Here is a 23,447-nt window from a genome sequence, read left to right on the forward strand (position 1 = left end):
ACCATCCAAAGGATGCACTGCAGCAACTCGCCAAGGCTTCTTCGACAGCACCTCCCAAACCCGCGACCTCTCCCACCTAGAAGGACAAGAGTAGCAGGTACATGGGAACACCACCACCTGCACGTTCCCCCTCCAAGTCACACACCATCCCGACTTGGAAATATATCGTAGTTCCTTCATCGTCGCTGGGTCAAAATCCTGGAACTCCCTTCCTAACAGCACTGTGGGAGAACCTTCACCACACGGACTGCAGCGGTTCAAGAAGGCGGCTCACCACCACCTTCTCAAGGGCAATTAGGGATGGGCAATAAATGCTGGCCTCGCCAGTGACGCCCACATCCCATGAACGAATAAAAAAAATGGATCGTAAAAGGCTTCTAATGTGGCCAGGAATTAAACCAGGTGAACTACTTAGTTACATTTATCACCATACCACTATTGCAGACAGGACTGAATACCCACCCCCTTAAATTTTGCTTTAGCCACTACAGTAAAGACTGTTTTCTGTGGTATGAAAGAGAAGTATTACCAATCTTGCCCTGCAGAAGTGGACCTTCTGTTGGCTGCTATGTTGTTTGTGAAGCTTACAGATAAAACCTGAGAAACCTATGGTCTGATGTTCTGAAATGTAGCTGGGAGCATTCTAATCAGTGGAATTAAGTTTTATATTCTGTGCTATTAAATAATTACTATTCCAACAGATGTTTTGGACATTTTGATTGTATTAAGTTGAACAGACCATTTACCCTAAAGGGAGTGGAATATTTTATCCCCTAAATTGTTTTAAATATAAAACCTATCCAATCTTTGACAGCTGTAAGCAAATTTGGAATAAAATGTCTTCAATTCAAAATGTTGTGATACACTGTTCACATTTTGATCAAAAAATACTGCGACAGTGTTGCAAAACAAATTTATTCACAAAGATACCAATTCAATAATTAATGCTTTCTAACAAATACACTGCAAAAAATATTTACACTAGTAACATTGTACAGCCTCAGTGTTTCACGCTTTAAAGTCTGGTTTTGTAACAGTTGTGCTCTGTAGACTCAAGCGTTTTCCTCTGTACCTTCCACTGTCACTTTGTGTACTGACACAAAATGGTCGAAACCAGATTTGATGACAAATCGTAAGTGTGTAGCTCTGGTCCCATCCTGCTGCACAAACACACTTTGTCATTTCACATTCCATTATTTTAAAAAAAGTTACAGGTGATTGCAACTCGTGTAAAAGAGGGGCACTACAATTGGCTTTGGTGTCTGAGATAGGAAAAAGCAGCCTGTCCAATGAACTCTGCTGGAAAATACATGCATAGGACATGAACAGAACAGGTCTCTGCTTTGTATAAAGAGTGTCTATTCAGGCTCAGTACTAGAGGCTGCTGGTACCCAGCAAGACTCAGCCCTTTCAGGAGAGGAGGGAAAGAAACAGACCTGGGGGGTGGGGTGGGGTGGGGTAGGGAGGGATTAATGAAATGGCACCATTTCTATTGCACAAGTCACAATACCATTTTCACATGTGTAAAATTGTATTTACCAATACTTGAGATGTATATCTTTGTTTTATTTCATTCCCCAACTTTGTGAGCAGTGCACCTTGCAATCCCAACATATTCAATATTACTTTAAACTAGCTGTTCAAAGGCCTATTTTGCACCTGGTTTGACACCGCATTGGAAATGTGTAATAGGTACAACATTCTGTGAATTTCCCCCACTTTTCCATCAGCAGGAAGGTGCTGGCCCTTCACTCAGATGTTTGCCGCAACAATACATCTGGTTCGGGGGGGGGGGGGGGGGGGGGGGCCGGGACGTGCACCAAAAACTGGGAGGAACGTATTGCTAAAGTAAAGCAGAAACTGGGACTGTGGGATCGACGATCCCTCTCGATCATGGGCAAGAACCTGGTCATCAGGTGCGAGGTGCTCTCGTTGTTGCTGTACGTGGCGCATACCTCGCTCCTGTGCTGTGACAGTCACCCGAGCCATTTTCCACTTTATCTGGAGATCAAAAATGGACCGAGTCCACAGGGACACGGTGTACAAATCTCCAGAGAAAGAGGGTAAAGGCGTGCTCAACGTGGCCCTCATCCTGATGGCCACCTTTGTGTGCGGCTGCATCAAGCTGTGCGTAGACCCCCGGTACGCAAACACAAAGTGTCACTACGTGCTGAGGTTCTACCTGTCCCCGGTGTTGAGAAGGATGGGCCTGGCCACGCTGCCATGGAACGTTCCATCCAGTTGGACTGTTCCGACCCACCTGTCGAAAAGTTTGTGCAGAAAAACACTTTTGACCACAAGGCGGTCAGCAAGTGGTCTGCACATAACGTCCTTGAGACCCTGCGGGAAAAGGAGATGGTGGATCCTGTTGGTTGGTTCCCCGAGCAGACTGTCAGTGTCATTTGGCAGAACGCCTCATCGCCAGAGCTTTCAAACAAGCACCAAGACCGAGCTTGGCTGGTGGTGAGAAGGGCCCTTCTCGTCAGATCCATCATGCACTCCCGGAGTCTCAGCGCCACCACGCGCTGTCCCCGAGGAGGCTGCAGTGGAGACGAGACCGTCACCCATCTCCTTCTGGAATGTGTCTTTGCAAAGAAGGTCTGAAGAGAGATGCAGTGGTATATGTCCAGGTTCATCCCAAGCAATTCCGTAACACAAGACTCTGTGCTCTACGGGCTGTTCCCGGGGACGCACACCAAGACTGATATCAACCGCTGCTGGAAGACCATCAACTCGGTGAAAGACGCCCTTTGGTCTGCCCAAAACTTGCTGGTCTTCCAGTGCAAGGAGCTGTCCTTGACTGAGTGGTGCAGACTGGCACATTCCAAGGTCCAGGACTACGTGCTCAGGGACGCACTGAAGCTGGGTGCGGCCGCCGCAAAGGCTCTGTGGGGAAAGGTAACCATTTAGAGCCTTCCTGCCATTGTATACTAAGGGGCTGTAATCAGGGAAAAAAAACCCTCGGGCAGAATGTAAAATTCAAATTGATGTAATGTACCTGTAATGAATCTGTAATGTACCTGTAATGAATCTGTAATCAATAATCTGTATTGAGTGTAATGCAATGAGGCACCCTAGAGTGTCATGAACCGTAATTATGCACAATGTGTTCATTGAAATGTACTTGATATAACCTGAAAATTGTATAATCTGTATTGTGTACGTTTGGAATGTGATACGACAACTGTATTGTATGTATTGCTGCAAATTTTATGAATAAAGTATATTTTTTTGAAAAAAAACACCATAGAGATCAAGAACTTCAGCGGCATGAGGGAAATTAAGCTGTTGTGGCACTGCTCATTGGTGCTCAGGTGAGCTGCCTACCAACTAAGCATTTCATACAGAATATATTACCTAAGTTTTAAAAGATAAAATGTACTTACTGTAAATTCCTCTGTTTGAAGCTGTTCCTCAGAGCGCTCAAGTTCTGGTAAAAAGACAGCACCACAACATGAAATATACCAAAAGAATTGGAACAGAGTATTTTTTTTTCCACAGTGGCCCTAGTGATTTCATTAATGTTTGTATGTAAGTTAAGTAATGTAAGTTAATACACTTACCGCTCTTAGTGAAAGGTTCAAAGTCTACAGGATCACTTGCCACACTTTTCTCAATACTAAGACTGCGCACTGGAACAGTGAATCAAGTAGAAATGTATTACTTTTGGAAGATCTGGAATTATTTTAAGTTCCCAGTGTCTTGTTGCATTCTAATCAATGTTAGCAAGACAGTTACATGTTTACTCACATTCATTTACACTGAAATTTACCTAGTAATATACCCATCTCTCTGAATATTTATTCACCAGGCCAAATGGATGAAATTCAGTTAAAGTTTATTAATAATTAAAGTATTTCTGGTCATTGCACTTTTTTCTTTTGTACATGTACATAATTAGGTAAAATAGCCCTTTTCATCACAGTAAATCCTTACTTTATTCAGATACAGTGATTAATGATTAAAGATCTTACCATTATAACAGTGAATTTTCATGAAGCTAATTTGTATAAGATTTGCAAAACTTATGATAAATTCTTGCGGAAACATTCCTGTTGTGATCCAAAATGTTTCCATGTTCCTGTGTGCAAAAGTGTGATAAATGTTAGAAATTCCAGAGAATTGGCATTTTCGTTTTTACAATTTTCATCCCTCCTTTCTGATTCTTTGCTGATTCATGGATTACAGTTTCACAGGTATCAGCCACCCTTCGGTACTTTGCCGAAGAGGCCATTTTTCATGTCTAAACCTAGACAGTTAGGAGGAGGAAAGGAAATCAACCAGAGTTTCTGTTTCAACTTCCAGGTTACGATCTTGCAATTATTGCTAGAAAATGTGCACGCCCGCTTGGACAAGGTTTATCATATTTATTTTTCATTTGGGGGTAAAGTCTTTTTATTTAGTCAGGGTAGCTAAGAGGACGGGTGGGTAACCTGCATCCAGGTGTCTGCCATTATCATTCAGAAGCACTGACCAGGGTACATAAGAACATAAGAAATAGGAGTAGGAGTAGGCCAATCGGCCCCTCGAGCCTGTTCCGCCACTCAATAAGATCATGGCTGATCTGATCCTAACCTCAAATCTAAATTCATGTCCAATTTCCTGCCCACTCCCCGTAACCCCTAATTCCTTTTACTTCTAGGAAACTGTCGATTTCTGTTTTAAATTTATTTAATGATGTAGCTTCCACAGCTTCCTGGGGCAGCAAATTCCACAGACCTACTACCCTCTGAGTGAAGAAGTTTCTCCTCATCTCAGTTTTGAAAGAGCAGCCCCTTATTCTAAGATTATGCCCCCTAGTACTAGTTTCACCCATCCTTGGGAACATCCTTACCGCATCCATCCGATCAAGCCCCTTCACAATCTTATATGTTTCAATAAGATCGCCTCTCATTCTTCTGAACTCCAATGAGTAGAGTCCCAATCTACTCAACCTCTCCTCATATGTTCGCCCCCTCATCCCCGGGATTAACCGAGTGAACCTTCTTTGTACTGCCTCGAGAGCAAGTATGTCTTTTCTTAAGTATGAACACCAAAACTGTATGCAGTATTCCAGGTGCGGTCTCACCAATACCTTATATAACTGCAGCAATACCTCCCTGTTTCTATATTCTATCCCCCAGCAATAAAAGCCAACAGTCCGTTGGCCTTCTTGATCACCTGCTGCACCTGCACACTAACTTTTTGATTTTCTTGCACTAGCACCCCCAATAACTCGTTTTTCTTCTCCCCGAGAATGGCCAGTGGCTCTGGAACTGTGCTCAGTTCCAGTGCCTTCAGAAGAGGAGGAAGAAAAAATTGGTGCAAAAATAAAATGGGAAAATTCTGCAATGGATTAATGAGCCGCAAAACTTGCTGGAGATTATCTCGTCCTTGGTCTAAAAGTACCAGGACAAAGATAGTAAAAAAAAAAAATCCCAGATGAAGCTACAATGTATGGCGGGACTGCGGGCGGAGTTCCTGATCTCAGCCGTGTTGCTGTGGGGAGGAAGCACTGAGCAGCGGCCGGACAAACCATCTGCTGGCGACCGGCTCACCAGCATCGTCAGCCGGGGGAGGTGGGGCACGGGACGGTTGCAGAACACGGGGCAAACTGAGGTGAGGGAACCATCACACCGTTCAATAGATTCCCAACCTGGGCACTCCCTGGAGTCTGTACCCCGCACCCGGGGGGACACCCGCACCCGGGGGGACACCCGCACCCGGGGGCCCGCCCTCTCCCCGGGGGACACCCGCACCCGGGGGCCCGCCCTCTCCCGGATCCACAGAGTTCTCCACCACTTCCTTACCCATCGATGATGTTCTCCGGCGGATGTTTCTCATCTGCTGATGCCGCTAACACAAGCCGCGTCCCCGCAACGGCCAAACCAAAGTCCCGCTTCATGTCGGCCTCCCCGTTACCACAACAACCCGTCACTTCCGGGCCTCCGCACAACCCTCCCCCCACCCTCGTGGGTCCGATTTAAGGTTCCGGTCCCACGAATTGTAGGAGCGGAGCGGAGGGAAATAGCCGCGTTTTACAGCTTGTCGGGGAAATCTTGATCGCTGCTCGGCCCGGGACCGCGGGCTGACGGTAGCCTGAAAGTGAGAGTAAGTGTGGGACTCTGGGAAGATTGGAGAGAAGGAAATGCCCCCTCCCCCCGGGGGTCTCCTTCACTTCACTTCACTCCACTCCCCCCTCCCCCCGGGGGTCTCCTTCACTCCACTCCCCCCACCCCCCGGGGGTCTCCTTCACTTCACTTCACTCCACTCCCCCCTCCCCCTCCCCCTCCCACCGGGGGTCTCCTTCACTCCACTCCCCCCACCCCCCGGGGGTCTCCTTCACTTCACTCCACTCCCCCCTCCCCCCGGGGGTCTCCTTCACTTCACTTCACTCCACTCCCCCCTCCCCCCGGGGGTCTCCTTCACTCCCCCCCCCCCTCCCACCGGGGGTCTCCTTCACTCCACTCCCCCCACCCCCCGGGGGTCTCCTTCACTTAACTCCACTCCCCCCTCCCCCCGGGGGTCTCCTTCACTTAACTCCACTCCCCCCTCCCCCCGGGGGTCTCCTTCACTTAACTCCACTCCCCCCTCCCCCCGGGGGTCTCCTTCACTCCCCCCCCCCCCCCCCTCCCACCGGGGGTCTCCTTCACTCCACTCCCCCCACCCCCCGGGGGTCTCCTTCACTTAACTCCACTCCCCCCTCCCCCCGGGGGTCTCCTTCACTTAACTCCACTCCCCCCTCCCCCCGGGGGTCTCCTTCACTTAACTCCACTCCCCCCTCCCCCCGGGGGTCTCCTTCACTCCACTCCCCCCTCCCACCGGGGGTCTCCTTCACTTCACTACACCCCCCCCCTCCCCCCGGGGGTCTCCTTCACTCCACTCCAACCCCCTCCCCCCGGGGGTCTCCTTCACTTCACTCCACTCCAACCCCCTCCCCCCGGGGGTCTCCTTCACTCCACTCCACCCCTCCCTCCCCCCGGGGGTCTCCTTCACCTCCCCCCCGGGGGTCTCCTTCACCTCCCCCCCGGGGGTCTCCTTCACCTCCCCCCCGGGGGTCTCCTTCACCTCCCCCCCGGGGGTCTCCTTCACCTCCCCCCCGGGGGTCTCCTTCACCTCCCCCCCGGGGGTCTCCTTCACCTCCCCCCCGGGGGTCTCCTTCACCTCCCCCCCGGGGGTCTCCTTCACCTCCCCCCCGGGGGTCTCCTTCACCTCCCCCCCGGGGGTCTCCTTCACCTCCCCCCCGGGGGTCTCCTTCACCTCCCCCCCGGGGGTCTCCTTCACCTCCCCCCCGGGGGTCTCCTTCACCTCCCCCCCGGGGGTCTCCTTCACCTCCCCCCCGGGGGTCTCCTTCACCTCCCCCCCGGGGGTCTCCTTCACCTCCCCCCCCCCCCCCGGTGGGTTTCATGTACGCAGAGCACTGGAATTAGTTTTGGGACGGGAGGAGTGGACTCTACGTGAACTAAAATGTTGCCATTCTCTTGGCACCCAGAACAGATAAAGTAGTGGGTGTGAGTTTAAACTAGTCAGCTCAGGGGGCTGCATTGGAGTGTGTCCTTTGGATCTGTGCTAGGATTAGTTTTGTGTTCCATTTACGCAAATTATTTGAACATGGGAACAAGAGGAATGATGTAGAAGTTGGCACAGAAAAATGTGTTGTACAGTTCTTAACAGTGGAAGAACAGAGTGCAGGATGCAGGTGCATAGATCTTTAAAGGTGGGAGTGCAGGTAGTAAAAGGCTTAAGAAGGCTAATGGGAATCTGAGTATTATAGATTTATATATTGAATATGAAAGCAAGGAAATTATGCTAAATTTGTACATGACTTAGTTGGAATTTTGTGAGCAGTTCTGGGCACCCCATGACAGTAAAGAGTAAAGCAAATATTTAGTACAGTAATATCAGAATGAGGTTATATTTTTGAAGAAAGACTTTGAAATTGGGCCTTTTTTCATTAGAACAGAGAAGCTCAAGGAGGGTTCCATTAGTCATTTTCAAAATAGTGAGATTGTTTCCAATTATTCCAGTGAATCAGTAGCAAGGGAGCATAAACTCAGGGTTATCATTAGTGGGAAAGTTAGAACAAATGTTTTCACACAGTGAGTTATTAGAATATGGAATGCTTTACCTCAAGTGGCTGTGGAGACAGACCTGAATTTCAGCTCCACCAGCAGAAGCATAGCAATGTAGGTGGCTGTGGATACTGAATCAAATTGCATAGTTGGGACAAATTGTGACACCATGGAGCCCTAGTAAAATTGAAGTCATTGGGAATCAGGGGGTAAACTCTCCAGTGGCTGGAGTCATACCTAGCACAAAGGAAGATGGTAGTGGTTGTTGAAGGCCAATCATCTCAGCCCCAGGACATTGCTGCAGGAGTTTCTCAGGGCAGTGTCCTAGGCCCAACTATCTTCAGCTGCTTCATCAATGACCTTCCCTCCATCATAAGGTCAGAAATGGGGATGATTGCACAGTGTTCAGTTCCATTCACAACCCCTCAGATAATGAAGGTAGCCTGAAAGTGAGCAGGAGGCTTGCGTGAGGAAGTGAGAGTAAATGTGGGACTCTGGGAAGATTGGAGAGAAGAAAATGCTCCCTCCCCCGGGGGTCTCCATCACCCCGCCCCCTCCCCCCCCCTCACTGTGCCCGCATGCAGCAAGACCTGGACAACATCCAGGCTTGGGCTGATAAGTGGCAAGTAACATTCAAGCCAGATAAGTGCCAGGCAATGACCATCTCCAACAAGAGAGAGTCTAACCACCTCCCCTTGACATTCAACGGCATTACCATCAGCGAATCCCCCACCATCAACATCCTGGGGGTCACCATTGACCAGAAACTTAACTGGACCAGCCACATAAATACTGTGGCTACAACGGCAGGTCAGAGGCTGGGTATTCTGCGGCGAGTGACTCACCTCCTGACTCCACAAAGCCTTTCCACCATCTACAAGGCACAAGTCAGGAGTGTGATAGAATACTCTCCACTTGCCTGGATGAGTGCAGCTCCAACAACACTCAAGAAGCTCGACACCATCCAGGACAAAGCAGCCCGCTTGATTGGCACCCCATCCACCACCCTAAACATTCACCACACGGACTGCAGCGGTTGAAGAAGACAGCTCACCACCACCTTCTCGAGGGCAATTAGGGATGGGCAATAAATGCTGGTCTTGCCAGTGACGTCCACATCCAATGAACAAATTTTAAAAATAAGACAGCTGCACCTCTGTTGCTGTATTAATGGCACTTGCGATCTACCGGCAGAGAGTGGATCAGCCCAGAGCCTCCCTCCTCGGGAGACCCCAAAGCCAAGGCCATTGTCATTCCCCGGATGAAGTTAAAATGAAGTAAAAGCTTCTTCAGCTCCTAAGGGAGCTAGCTGGCGAGCATTCCGTTGAAGCCTTTTAAGGGCATATTGCATGGAATTTTCTGGGTAACCCAGGAACTCCCCCAGACGTCTGTTTAATGTAGTGAGGGAGGGTGGAAGACCTACTTGCTCGCTTTCCCCCACCCCTCCAATCCCCTGGCCCCCACCAGAATTTAGGGTAGGTCTTGGAATGAGGCAGAACTAGGTTTCTCCACAAATAAAGATCCCCCAGTCTACAAATCCGCCATTGGGTTCGATTGGAACTTCAGACCTAGAGATTATAAACATAATTTAAAAGGAAATTGGATAAGTATTTGAAAAGCAAGAATATAAAGGGATATGGGGAAATGGCAGGAAAATAGGATTACAGTTGTTAACTCCACATGGGCCTCCTCTGTTGTAATATCTGTGATTTTATAACTCTCCTACAGCATCTATTTTTGTCCTCTGTAAAGCACCTTGGAATGTTTTTACTATATGTAATGTGCAAGCTGCTGCTATACCTGACCTGGTTGTCCTTTATTAGGCAGTGTAGTTTAATCTGCATCATGCCTTTGCTGTACCTAGTCTAGAGGAGCTTGATGCTAACACTGGGTGACCAATGTTTGATCTCCAGCACTGGCAGCTTTCACCTACATGGATAACATAAATTCACCAGAGAGCATAATTTTTAAAAACATGCCTTGAATTTTGGGAATCAAGTTTTTAGATTTTTGTTGCTTAAGTTCTAAATGTTTAATAAGTTTAGAAATATCCAATAAATTTTTTTTAAATTATGTATTTTTCAGATTGTCTTCCAATGTCTTCGCACATCAATACATGTCCTGCATTTGAATTTGGGCCTATCTATGTGCGTGAACAGGGACAACTGCACCTGTTAAATGGTGCTTCAAACTTAAAGGCGAACACTGGAAAACCCAAGTCACTGCGACTGTTTCAAAAGGGCTTCACTGTTAAACTGTGTATTGAAGATGGAGACAAGCCAAGCACTTGCAGGACTGATCACATTGTTTTCACTTACACAAAGGATGGGAATCTTCGCTATTCTCCCAAGTCGCTTTTTGATGTGGTGCTTTCTTTTATAGCTGACAACATACAGCACGTTGACTCATTAATTGGCTTCCCAGAGCAGATTGCTGAAAAACTTTTCACTGCAGTAGAAGCAAGAAAGAAATTTATTGATCCCAGCACATGCACCAAGGCTCTATTTATATTCAGTGAGGCCTATGGAAGCCTTGTGCTCCAGTCCCTGTGTTTACGAGAAAGGTACAGTCTCTCCTAACTGATCTGATGTGGCAGTATTGAGAATTCAAGACCCTGCGTGTCAGCATCTGTGGAGTTCAGAAAGGGCCTGCACCTGAAACGTTAACATGTCTGTTCTTTCCATGGATGTTGACCGACCTGCTGTGTGCTTCCAGCATTTTCTCTTTTTGTTTCGGCTATGATTGCAGTGGTGACTACAATTGGTCTCAGCGCCCCTAAGTTAGGGAAGGGGAAAAATGGACCACCAGTCCTATCCCTCCTTGCTGTCTAGTGATTGCTCCTGGAAGGTGCACGGGTGGACAACAGCTGAGAACAAGGTTGGACTTGGCTGTAATATGCTTCCCCCAACCCCAGTCAAATAGCCTGATGACACACAATGTCTCGCACACGAATGGTCACTTGGGAAAGGCACTTGAGAGCTCTCAATATTCCCTAGGGTGAGACTGCACGTTTTTAAGTGGGGTTAAAATTGCTTGGAGCAAAATGTAAGTTGTTTCCTTGTTATACAATACAACTGCTTCATTTCATACTGTAAGTGTCCAATGCTTATTATGCAATGAATTGAGTTTGGTAATTTAGTGACCTTTCAATAAGGGTTTGAAATCTTTCCCTTTTCTCTTGTCCACACCATTTTCTTTTCCCTTTTTCTGCTCTCATCAGACCAGGGACCTCCCATGGCTGAGAGGGCAGCTGGATGATCTGCCTCCAAGCCTCTGCCAATTGCTGCTGTACACCTGGCTGTTAGGACTTGCGTGCAAATGTCCAGGTGGCTACTCTCCCTCTGATCTCACTGCTGAGATGCGATATGCAGGGCAGGCATCTCCTCACCATGGTACAGCTAAGATCAAAGATCCAGTGGAGTAAAGCAATCAAACCTACATCTCCCTGCTCTGTGGCACCATTCCAGTTTGGTTACCATTACTGGAATGAATGAGATGTAAGCTACATCACTATTCTGACAAAATCATTACAGTTCAGGGACTGGATGATGTAGTGTTAGACACTGATGTTTCACCTCTGGGACCAGGGTCTGAATCCTGCCCTGACTAATTTGATGAACGTCGCCCCTGTTTTCTGACTCTAAGAGCCCTGCATGAAATGAGCTTGGGCAGTCTCAATTCACTTGCTACTGGACAGGGGCCTACAACACAAAACTGCCCCTAATTTGGTACTAATTGACTGTTGCTCAGAGAGGCCACTGATGGCTGGTATGGAGAATGGTAAAGGGTTACGCTGAAGCACATTGTTGAGGCAGAGGAGAAGGAACTTTACTCAGCACCTAACCGAGTTGTGCCTGACCTGAGAGCGCTGGGTGACCAAATCAGAAAGTGTTCCATTCCTCAGTACTAACACCCAAACAACTAACGAAAGTAATATCCAATTTTTTTTTTTGAAATCATGAAATTAAAACCATCACGATCAGTTGATTTTTAATTTCAAACCGGAACTAGGGATGAATAATTGATGGAACAGCTTTTTGGTGAATCTTGGTGCTCATCAAGATGAAGAATGTCAGCTAAACTGGGGCCAAAGTACACTTATCCAATCTTTGCCCCTAGTTCAATCATCAAGCTGGGTCTAAGTAGAGAAATCTTGGTTTGTATCAAACCTATGCTGTAGCTGACCTGGGAGTGCATGATGCTGACCGTGAAGGCAAAGAGCAGAAAAGTGGTACCTTTTTTTTTGAAGGCATGGATGTCTCTCACCTCAATGGGCACCAAATCCACTCCAGCATTTCACAAAGGTGCCTTCTATTTTTGCAGATTCCTGATGGTGTCAGAAAAGTTGAAAGAAATCCAGTCTTTTCGTGGTTTAACGTGCCTGGATCTGTCGAGCTGTAAGCTGGGGGATGAACATGAGCTCCTAATGCACTTGACAGCTGAAGCCCTAGTGAGGTACAGTAAGTGTTAGCGTTTCTGTTGTATTCACTATGAGAAATGTTCAGCAATTCCATGCAAAAGAAATCCTTCATGGCATTGTGCCACACCCTGAGCGGATTCAACACTTTAGCGGTGTACTTGACTGGTACCCGACTTCTTAAATGACTTGACGGTTTAAGATCAGCCTCCGGGGCAAAAGAAGGGCTCAATACCCATTGAGTTAACACAAGTACTAGCTGAGCGAACATGTTGCTGGACATAATCTGAGTCTAAATGAGGGTCTGTAACATTACCAGAAATGACTCCTCAGTGTTGGTAATGATTTCTCTTAATAGAAATTAAACAACTGAGGCATAAAACGATGAAAGCCTGAAACTGACTCTTGTATATTTCATGCCAGTATCAGATTCTTGTTCTGATGCGATTCATGTGTAGTCAATTTGACTCTGATCAATTGTTCAAGACTGACACCATAATGGTTAATAGCCATATGACTTTATTTAGCACAAGCAAGAATTAATACATTACCGTATTTAAGCACTAGTTAATAAAGCACTATTGAGAATTATATTACCCCTGTGTCCTTTGGGAAGAAGCTGTGACCTCATTCCCCATTCATTCATTCACGTGCTCTCATTCTCATTTACCCACCTGGTACTTTCTTTTCTGTCCTCTACACTAACAAAGTCTCAGACCCCCCTCCACCCCCCCCCCCCCACCCCCGGCCCAAGTTACATCCCCAAAAAAAGGGAACTGTGGCAAAATACGTCCAATCAAGTATTTACCCAAATACTCCCATTAATTTACCCAATCATATAGACAACGTGTACTTGTCCAGAAGAGACAGTGATTGTGGCCCCCCTTATCTCGCCTTATTCTCAATAACAAGATTCTTAGCACAGTGTGACCCTGCAGTTGATGAATCCCTACAGGCCTTGAAGGTAACGGGAGTACTAGCTAGCTTCAGTATTCCAGTATGTCTGAAGGAGTGGGGGTACCATTATGTCCCTCCCTTAGTTTGCAATAACAAGATTCCCATGGCTGTTAGTGCCTACAGCTGCTGTAGTTTAATTTAAAAACAGTCTATGTTATGGTACAGTAGTTTCAGCTAAAGCCTCAACTATTTAACCCTTTTGAGCCTGGTTCCCCTAAAACACCTTCCAAACCTATATTTTCTTATGTTATATTAAATATTTAACAAAGCATTTCTACCTCTTTGTTCTCTAAATGTATCTAAAATGTCACTTTCTGCAGCGACATGTAAATCTAGTGGGTCCAGCCTGTAATATCCTTCAACAAACAGCGCTGTCTGAAACTATATAGCAAAAAAGTATTTTCATATTTAAATTCAATCCTGATTGACCTGCCCAATACTCTGTTAGACTTCCGCAGTGTCCTCTCTAGCGGGATATCCAAACTGCAGCCCATGGTTTCATTTCTGGCTCTCGAATCCTTTCAATCCAGCCCACAAAGCCCAGACTACGCTGTTCCATTTGTGCTTGCATTTCTTGCTGGTTTGTCCTGTTGAAAAAGGACTGTTCTTAATACTGGTTTCATCAGTGGTTAAATCCTAAATCAGAGCACCAAGACCTGTAGTATCTGCAGCGTGAGAGATATATGCAAATTAATGGAAGCATCGATTTAAATTTTATCTGTAGCCCCCAAGAATTCATAGTATGGATTTAAGAAATAAAGCCTGGACAGTCCTGCTGCACAGAGTTAGCCCATAATATTGGGTGAACATTTACACATCCATATTGTGCAATTCTGGTTGGTGGGAGGGGGGGTAGAAATGATACAAAATTCAAGGAACTACTGGTACAGAACTCACCAACTCTATAAAATGTTGTGACACAACCTTCCTCTCCTCCCTCAGCTTAATGGCCCATCTTCATCAAATAGTATTTTTAATTTATGTCCTCTATAAACTCTTAATTGTTTTAATTCTTGTTTGTGATGAGGGTCACTGCGTTGGACGATAATAAAATGGTTGTGACAAAGTTTTGGTTTTTTTTTCTCACTCTTTCTCCGCACTAATCTTCATTGTTCCCATTTCTTTTTCCCAGTCTCATTTGCTTATACCTTGGGGATAACAGTCTGTCAGACTGTGGTCTGCAGAAAATGACTGCGCCCGTCCGAGTGATAAAGAAGGGTTTGGGGAATTTGGAAGTGCTGGATCTGTCTGGTAGGTTTATTGGCGTTCCAGATAATTCCGGTTTACTTTTTGCAGTGATGCAAATTTTAAAAAAAAAGACTTTCTTTGCAAAATAAAGCTAGAAAATCTTGGACACGTACAACAAAAAATGGGTTAATATCCACTGGAGACGGTAGCCTGTCTTTCTCTTTTTAAGATGCTGACTGGCCTGTTGTGCATTTCCAACATTCCTGGTTTTTCTATCTTTAGACTTTGTGTGGGTTTAACTGCAGTATGTTCAGTATTTGCGCTGGCCTTACTTTGGATCTCATTATACTGTATCATAGAACAAACTAAGTGCACACATTTTGTAATGGCTGTACTTGCGTCTTGACATATCCTAAACACACACTCTCTTGTCCTTTTTATGTTGTGGATTACAGTCAGTCCATACAGGTTTATTAAAGTGCAAATGGTTTTTGAGTATATCAGCTGCAGATGATGTGCAAATTCTACTGGAATTAAAATAATTTGTGATGCCATCATTGAAATTTTGTTACCTGCTCCCAAACTTGTAATGTTTCCCCTTCATTTTAGAATAAATTAGCTTAATTTTGACTTCACCACATCACCATTCAATCAAACAGTGAACTACGTAAAACAGCATGTAAGTGAAAGAACTTTTATTTGTAAAGTGCATTTCCCAAAGCACTTCAAAGCCAATGAAGTACTTTTGAAGTGTAGTCATTGCTGCTATGTAGGGAAACACAGCAGCGAATTTACACGTATCAAGATCCTACAAACAGATAATGAGTAGTTACACTTTTTTTGGTATTGGTTGAGGGATAAATGTTGGCCAGGCCACCGGGAGAACTCCCCTGCACCTCCTCGAGTAGTGCCGTGGGATCTTTTACATCCATCTAGAGGGCCGATTTGAGCCAGTTGTTTTAATGTCTCATCCAAAAGACGGCACCTCCAACAATTTAGCTCTCCCTCAGTATTGTACTGAAATGTCAGCCTAAACTAAGTGCTCAAGTCTCTGGAGTGGGGCTTGAACTCACAATCTTCTGACTGAGAGTGCTACCACTGAGCCAAGGCTGGCACTTCAGTGCAGGTTGAGATAGTTATTTCTGGTTACATTCGTCACAAAAAGGGGAATCAATATTGTGTGAATTAACCATTCGATTACAGTGATGAGACTTTGTGGATGGTTCAGTGGGCAAGTGCACTGTCCACAATGGTATTGAATAATACAAACCAGAAGTTCCCAGGTTTGATCCCTGGCCTATGCTGAAATTACTGTAATGTTAGGGATTGCTTGTACTTTGCAATAATTCAGGAAATATGATGTCTTGAGGGACTGAAACTTCAACATACACTAAATATGGAGGTCATTACTGTATCCATGCTCTGTATAAACTACACTGTAAAGTGACGGTATTACATTAAGTTGAGTATGGTAGTGTAGTATGGACTAGCAATCCAAAGATCAGAGTTCACATCTGACCGTGGCAAGTTGTGAAATTGGATTCAATAGATCTGGTAACTTGTGAGCTGACACCAGAAAAAATTACTATAAAGCTGCTATATTGTAAAAACCCAACTGCTTCACAGTCCCACACTGTGGTTGACTCTTAAGTTACTCAGCTGTGAAAACTTCTCAAGATGAAGGCCCACTATCGCCTTCTCAGAGAAAATAGGGATGGGCAATAAATGCCAGGGTCACCCACATCCTGAGAACAAAAACAAAAAATAAAAGTTCCTCCCCCTAAATGCCTGTCACAAAATATGGAATAAAGTAAAATCAACATTCTGGGATATTGTCAATTAACTTTAAAAATACAAACATCTCCCAGAGCAACAGTAGATTTGTTCAGAGTTCCTGCAATAGGATCCTTAAAACAGAAACCAATTATTACCTGCACTGTTGTTTCTTCTGCACTAGGTAACCCCAGAATCAGTGAGCGTGGCCTGCGGTTTCTGTGCTGCTTTTCAAAGCTGAGGGCTCTGGATATCTCAGGAACTGGTGTTTCGGTGAGGATAGATGATAAGTTTACATTTAGTATACTCTTATCTCGGTGGTGTCCGAACTGAAACTGATTCCCTTTTATAACGTATATTAGATAGAGAATTTCTTAAAAATCAGCCACAGATTTTTTAAACCTTAAAGATGTCTTTCTTGTTAATTCTCCATCGCATGTCTGGAATAGAGAACAATTGGAGAGTTGGCAAAAAAAATGTATAAAACTGAATTAAACTCCCATGTCAACTGAAACAGTAAATATTATAAAACAGAAACCAAAGTGATTTCAGATTGTAATTTAATCTCTTGGTTTGGATGACCATTAAACTGCTCAAGCTTTGCTCCTTAGGGTTTCTGATCTGACCCCCTCTGTTGGATCACTACCCTGTAATTTGCTTCTATGTAGTCCTTATTCTGATTTCGTGCTACTGTTTTTAAGTGTACCCTGCCCTTGTTGTCTTATTTTTCCTCCCTCTCCAGAAGGCACTGATTCTTGCAATCCGGTTCCATGTGCACCAACTACCTTATGGTACCCTGTGGTACCTTTACCAAGTAGCCATTTTTCTTGTCTTAAGTTCAGTAAATGTTGGTAGTCCAGTCTATTGATCAGTGGGGGGGCAGCACAGCCAAACCTGATTCTGTCCTCATTCGCTATCCACACACACACACACACACACACACACACACACACACGCGCAATTTCCAGTGGGGTTTGTTAGATGTTGATCAAGAGCAGGAAGTTTGGCTGATTTTTTTTTTTCTTCCTTTTCTCCCCCTCTCCCACTGTCCAAGGGTGCTGAGACCTAATGTAATGCCTCAGCTGCTGCCCTAGCAGAAATCAGCTAACTCAGTGCAAACCTGGTCTGTGTAACATTGAATGGTGCATTTACCAATCGAGCCATCAGGGGAGCAAGCCGTTGTCATGTTACAATCTTTGGTGCCATTTTCTTCCATTAACCTGACGTATGCACCTCCTGCTACCATGAGGATAGGACAGGCAGCTGCTCCCCAAGGTCACCACCAATCTACCCAGATAACTGTCAGGAGTAAAGACTCCCCATCTGATTTTCCCAATTATAGAAAGTTAATGGTGTAATTTAAGTTTTTCACTAGTTTTAATTTTCCTTTTGTAATAGCCCAAGTGCTCATCAATCCAAATGATTCGGAGCAAATTGTCGCTGTTTCCTGCTGGGGATCCACTGGAGGAGTTTGAGCACTCGTGCTGCAGGACAGAAGGCTGGGCAGAGCAGGTACTGACTGGTAGAAGTGTTCCAGTTTTCCAACATGATTTTGACAAACATGAGCTGGTTTTAAAAACTGCAGTTTGGAGACTTGAGTGTTTCAGTGGTTCAGTTCGGAGACCTGATTTCAATCCTGTCCCGATTAATAGGTTGAAATATTCCTTTTACTGCTGCCCGAACAGGTCCCATGTGAAATGAGGTCTTCCTGGCCGTTGGCCCACAGCATAATATTACTGCTAAATTGGCACTAATTTGACAATCTCAGAAAAGCCACATAACTTATGGGTTTTCTTCTGGGGTTGATGTTAGGACACATTGTTTGGGCAGAGGAGAGGGAGCTGGATGTATCCAAAACCTCTAAGTATTATTGGCTCAGTGGCTCCATCAATAGTGCAGAGGGGTCATTGCTTTCAATCGCTCCCATGACATTTGAACTTGTCTTAATTGGATGAGTTTCAGGCATTTGCAGATGAAATTCTCACAGCAGAGGACTTTTTGTCTCAGATCGGGGTGAGGAGGGAGGGAAGTTGGAACAATTTCACTCTACAGAGTTGCATTTCCTGTCAACCCAATATAGAGTCTGGGATCTTGTGCATGATGATTGTGCTAAAACTTGCCCTTTTTAAAACCTGTATGTCAAAGAAAATATATCCATGCTTTAGTGTTTTCACCTCCAGAATATAAGTTTAAATAAGTTCCTGGTTCCACTTGTTTGGTATTGCGTCTTTGTTTCTGTGCAAAACCCCTCTCCCTATAAAGAATACGATAATGCAGTAGTTATGGTACTGGAGTAGCAACTCTGAGGTCATAAGTTAAGATCCCACCATGTTAAGTTGTGAAATGCAATTCAGTAAACTTAGTAATTTGTGGGCTGGCACTGGAAAGATATCCATGAAAGTTGCTGGATTGTTGTAAAAACCCAACTGGTTCATTAATGTCCTTCAGGGAAGGGAATATGCCACCCCTGTCCAGACTGGCCTACATTTGACTCTGTCCCATGCACATGATTGATTCTTCATGCCCTCCAAAGTGACCCAGCAAGCCACACAGTTGTTAAAATACAAAAAAAAGTGTCGTTTTTTCATCAAGATATAGTGACATTTCTGTTTCTCCAGAAAATAAATGGTACAGTTTTTAAAATTAAAGTTTATTTTTCATACCCTTGGAATTTTTAATTTAAGTTTTTTTTTCACTTCAGGTGGTTTATCAGTGGGAACGCATGTCTGTCAGACGACGCGAGAACGCTAGTGGCAGAACAGTGGCACAGCGATTCTGTAAGTAGCTCGGAGGGAGTGTTTGACACAGTTACTGCTTTCATCTATGAGCATTATGAAACCAGCATAGCCCTGATTTTCAACTAGATCCAAATGTTCTGAAACTAAAGATCCTGTCAAATTGGAACCTGTTTATATGACTCCAATATACAACAGTATAAATTGTAAAGATCTCTGTTTTCACATTACAGTTGGAACATTCTAATTTTTGGGAACAAGTTATGGCCAGCAAGCTTATCCCTCTTTGATAGATTAATCCCACCAACACATCTTCTCACTATATATCTCAATCCTTTCTCTCTCCAGAAAAATATCTAATCGTCTACACAACTCATTAATACTGTCTGCTTCAATGATCACCACCACTCCATTACCCTTTGCGTACAATTTTTTTTAAAAAATGCCTTAGTTCCCTTCTTCAAATATCCTATGTTCCCTGGTAAGAGAGAGAAAGAACGGACTTCCACCTGTGCACATCCTCAGGACTTAACAATCATTGAGATGCTTTTGCGGTGTAGTCACTGTAGTTTTGTAGGCAAACACAGCACTCAGTTTCACACAGCAAAGTCCCAACTATCAGTTTTTGGTGATGTTTGTTGAGGGACACTGGGAGAACTCCCTGTTCTTCAAATAATGCCACGAGAGCCATTACGTCCACCTGAACAGGCAGACAGGTCCTCGGTTTAACATCTCAACTAAAACACAGTATTTGAATCCTTCACCATAATGAACAATCCATTTGGGTCATTGTTGTCAATTGGCTTCATAATCATGAAACTTCAGTCAAGATCACTTTTCCAGAGAAAATTAGTCCAACTTCCTTAATTTTTTCCATATCTTAAATTCCTGATATCTTAAGAGTTACAAAAATGAACAACGAAGAGTGATAATTTTCTCTCCCTGAATAGTAAACAGAACAACATACAACTCCAGATGGGATTGTTCAATACTTTTTACAAGAAGAATACATCCCATCTGATTTGTATTCTGCAGTCCTATCTTACTTTTTGCTGAAGTTAAGATTATGGTTTCATAGATTTATCTGTTATTAACCCAGATCAGCAAGATGCACACTATCCCATTTGACAAATACTCTCTTTTGCTGCTTTGCTCCAATACTAATTATTTTATGCTTATCTGCCTTGAATTGCATTTGCTATCAGTTGGCCCAATTACCTAAAAGATCTAAATGTTTCTGGATCTGGTTGCATTGTTTCTCATTATTTGCCCTACCTCCTACTTTGGTACCATTTTCAAACTGGGAGATTTTGCTTATGATTTCCTTATCTAAGTCATTGCCTTATTATAAATAGCAAGGATCCCAAGACTGACCCCTGGGATACACCACTCATAGCCTCTTTCCACTTGAAATGCTACAGTTTATTTTTTCTGTTTCTAAGCTAACTTTATGCTGTGTCATACTTTACCTCTTATTCAATGACTCCCCACCTTAGCCATTAATTGCTAGTTGGAACTTTCTCCGAAGCTTTGAGAGTCCAAATATATATTAATTGCAATTTCACTGTCAGTAATGTGTTTGGAATAACTCCAGCTAAATGTGACCTCCATTTCCTGAATCCATACTGATTGCTCTTTAACATAGAAACATAGAAAATAGGAGCAGGAGTAGGCCATTCGGCCCTTCGAGCATGCTCCGCCATTCAAAATGATCGTGGCTGATCCTCAATCTCAATACCATATTCCCACTCTCCCCCCATACCCATTGATGCCTTTTGTGTCTAGAAATCTATCGAGCTCCATCTTAAATATATTCAGTGACTTGGCCTCCACAGCCTTCTGTGGTAGAGAATTCCACAGGTTCACTACCCTCTGAGTGAAGAAATTTCTCCTCATCTCAGTCCTAAATGTCCTACCCTATATCCTGAGACTGTGACCCCTCGTTCTGGAACTCCCAGCCAGGGGAAACATCCTCCCTGCATCCAGTCTGTCTAGCCCTGTCAGAATTTTATATATTTCAATGAGATCCCCTCTCATTCTTCTAAACTCGAGTGAATACAGGCCAAGTCGACCCAATCTCTCCTCATATGACAGTCCTGCCATCCCAGGAATCAGTCTGGTGAACCTTTGCTGCACTCCCTCTATGGCAAGTATATCCTTTCTTGGGTAAGGAGACCAAAATTGCACACAATACTCCAGGTTTGGTCTCACCAAGGCCCTGTATAACTGCAGTAAGACATCCTTGCTCCTGTACTCAAATCCTCTTGCAATGAAGGCCATCATACCATTTGCCTTCCTAACTACTTGCTGCACCTGCATATTTGCTTTCAGTGACTGGTGTACAAGGACACCCAGGTCCCTTTGTACTCCGTGTTCTCCTTTTCCAAATGTTCATCCACCATATCATTTCTAAGACTTTCCTTCTAATTGATGTTAAACATATTTTCTGTTTATGGGGTCGATATTATGCATTAGCACAAATTGGCATAGAGCTTCACACAATGGAAGCACATATTGGGAATTCGGGAACGTATGGGGCATTGACCTTCAATTTTCTATCAATTTTTGTGGACGGAAAGTTACATGAAGCACAGTAGCCTCTACGCCTGAATTCCCGATATGCACTCCTGTCACACACCGCTCTGTGCCGGGAGACAATTATTCATAAAATCTACCTCTGTGTCTCACATCCATATATATTGTATTCAGTGTCAAGAAACTGTTTTCTGTCAGTCTATCAACTGCAATCAATTAAAACAAGTGTGCTTTTTTTGTTTGCCTGTTTTCTCTCCTCCTCTCCTGAAGGTACAGGTTCTTGTTGAGACACAATTCCACAGTTATTTACTACCCTCCAGAACCTCCTCCAATAGCCATTCTTCACATGTAAACCTAGGCGATGAGTGTCAACCGGCTGCTTGACTGTGAGTGGGCACTACATCCAAATACATCTACCATCCAGTTATCACTACATGGCCATCGAGTGTGGGAATCCTGGCTGATCTGTTTTTTCTCTCTTTCCCCCTGCTCCTTTCCCATTATGTGGAGATGCCGGTGATGGACTGGGGTGGACAAATGTAAGGAATCTTACAACACCAGGTTATAGTCCAACAGTTTTATTTGAAAATCACAAGCTTTCGGAGGCTTTCTCCTTCGTCAGGTGAGACGAAGGAGAAAGCCTCCGAAAGCTTGTGATTTTCAAATAAAACTGTTGGACTATAACCTGGTGTTGTAAGATTCCTTACCTTTCCCATTGGCATGGCATTTACTATGTTAGGAATGGTTAGAATGTCCAGCTCCCATTCCAGCGCCACACTGTCTCGTACAATATTCTATCGTAATTTGTGAAATAACTTGCAATTCTCTTTTTCTCTGCTTTTATAATATTTACATAAATATGATCAAATTCATTTATTTCCTAGATGGGGCAAACAGACTGATCAATGTAGGAGCTGATGGACTTTCAAATGCTGCGCAAATCAAGGACCCAATTAGGATGCAGTTTCACAGAAAAGCCAATCAGGATCTCCGTGTAGAAACCCCTGTGGCCTCCACATTAGGGAACAGCAAGAGAGGCGGTGACCGAGCTGAAGTGACCGGTTGTTCCTCCCCTCTTGTGAAACGCAAGCATGCTGAGTTGACCTTGGATGACTGGGACGTGCTGAACTGTTACTGAGGAGGAATCTGTCACCCTAAAAGAGTTATTCCGCACACATGCTGCGTGACAAGGATTTTAAACGATTCCCTGGTTAACTGGGCCCGGGTGACTGATTCAGGCCGTAATTAAAGATTTCAACATTCAGCCTTCGCCTGACTATAACAGAAGCGTTGTCGATCAGTTTACAGTGTTTCAGATTACACGTATTTCTTATCTTAGTTTCTGGACTTAAATTGCTTTTTGAGTTGTATGGATAACTGAAATCAAGTAATAAATCTTTTTAGGTTGTACAAGTTCAATCGCCTCATACTCCCTGAACTGTAAATCTTCACTTATTTTTAGTGTGTCTGTGCCTCTCTTTTCTCTTATTTATTTTCATTTTGTATAAATGAAAATGACTCACTTGAGGAGAAGTGTCCAACAGAAGCCCAGGGATGACAGGTCCTTTGATTTTTATAATGCCTGTGGACAGATACCCGACCTCTGTGCAGTACTTCTCCAGAGTGATACAGCTAAGATCAGGAGGTCCGGGGCGGGGGAGGTGGAGGAAGGAATTGAACCTCTATTCCAACACGGCTGTGGCACTAGGTGTTGATGTTCTTTTGAGCATTTAGTCCATTGGAAGGATTTTCTTGCATGGAAGTGTTTGCAATAGGATTTTATCTTGTGGT

At 44.4% G+C, this 23,447-nt stretch overlaps 2 protein-coding genes across 3 annotated transcripts; one reads left to right on the plus strand and one right to left on the minus strand.

Annotated features, from left to right (window-relative positions):
* Positions 1 to 899: 899 nt before the first annotated feature.
* Positions 900 to 5,936, minus strand: hspb11 (heat shock protein, alpha-crystallin-related, b11). 2 transcript variants are annotated; one of them, XM_067990552.1, is made up of 5 exons: positions 5,790 to 5,936; positions 3,975 to 4,081; positions 3,564 to 3,632; positions 3,387 to 3,430; positions 900 to 1,157 (listed from the first exon to the last, which is right to left on the minus strand). In XM_067990552.1, exons 1-5 carry the CDS (start codon positions 5,882 to 5,884, stop codon positions 1,053 to 1,055), a joined length of 420 nt encoding a protein of 139 aa, XP_067846653.1. In that variant the 5' UTR covers positions 5,885 to 5,936; the 3' UTR covers positions 900 to 1,052. The 2 variants fall into 2 exon arrangements, with proteins under 2 accessions (XP_067846653.1, XP_067846652.1); XM_067990551.1 differs by having other exon boundaries at positions 900 to 1,160.
* Positions 5,937 to 5,983: 47 nt separating this feature from the next.
* On the plus strand, positions 5,984 to 23,241 carry lrrc42 (leucine rich repeat containing 42). Its single transcript, XM_067989736.1, has 8 exons — positions 5,984 to 6,090; positions 10,137 to 10,614; positions 12,375 to 12,506; positions 14,558 to 14,676; positions 16,571 to 16,659; positions 17,785 to 17,898; positions 19,088 to 19,163; positions 22,541 to 23,241. The coding sequence occupies exons 2-8, from the start codon at positions 10,148 to 10,150 to the stop codon at positions 22,792 to 22,794; spliced, it is 1,251 nt and encodes a 416-aa protein (XP_067845837.1). The 5' UTR covers positions 5,984 to 6,090; positions 10,137 to 10,147; the 3' UTR covers positions 22,795 to 23,241.
* Positions 23,242 to 23,447: the final 206 nt, after the last annotated feature.

This window comes from Heptranchias perlo, chromosome 9 (assembly GCF_035084215.1).
Source record: "Heptranchias perlo isolate sHepPer1 chromosome 9, sHepPer1.hap1, whole genome shotgun sequence".
Taxonomy (NCBI): Eukaryota; Metazoa; Chordata; class Chondrichthyes; order Hexanchiformes; family Hexanchidae; genus Heptranchias; species Heptranchias perlo.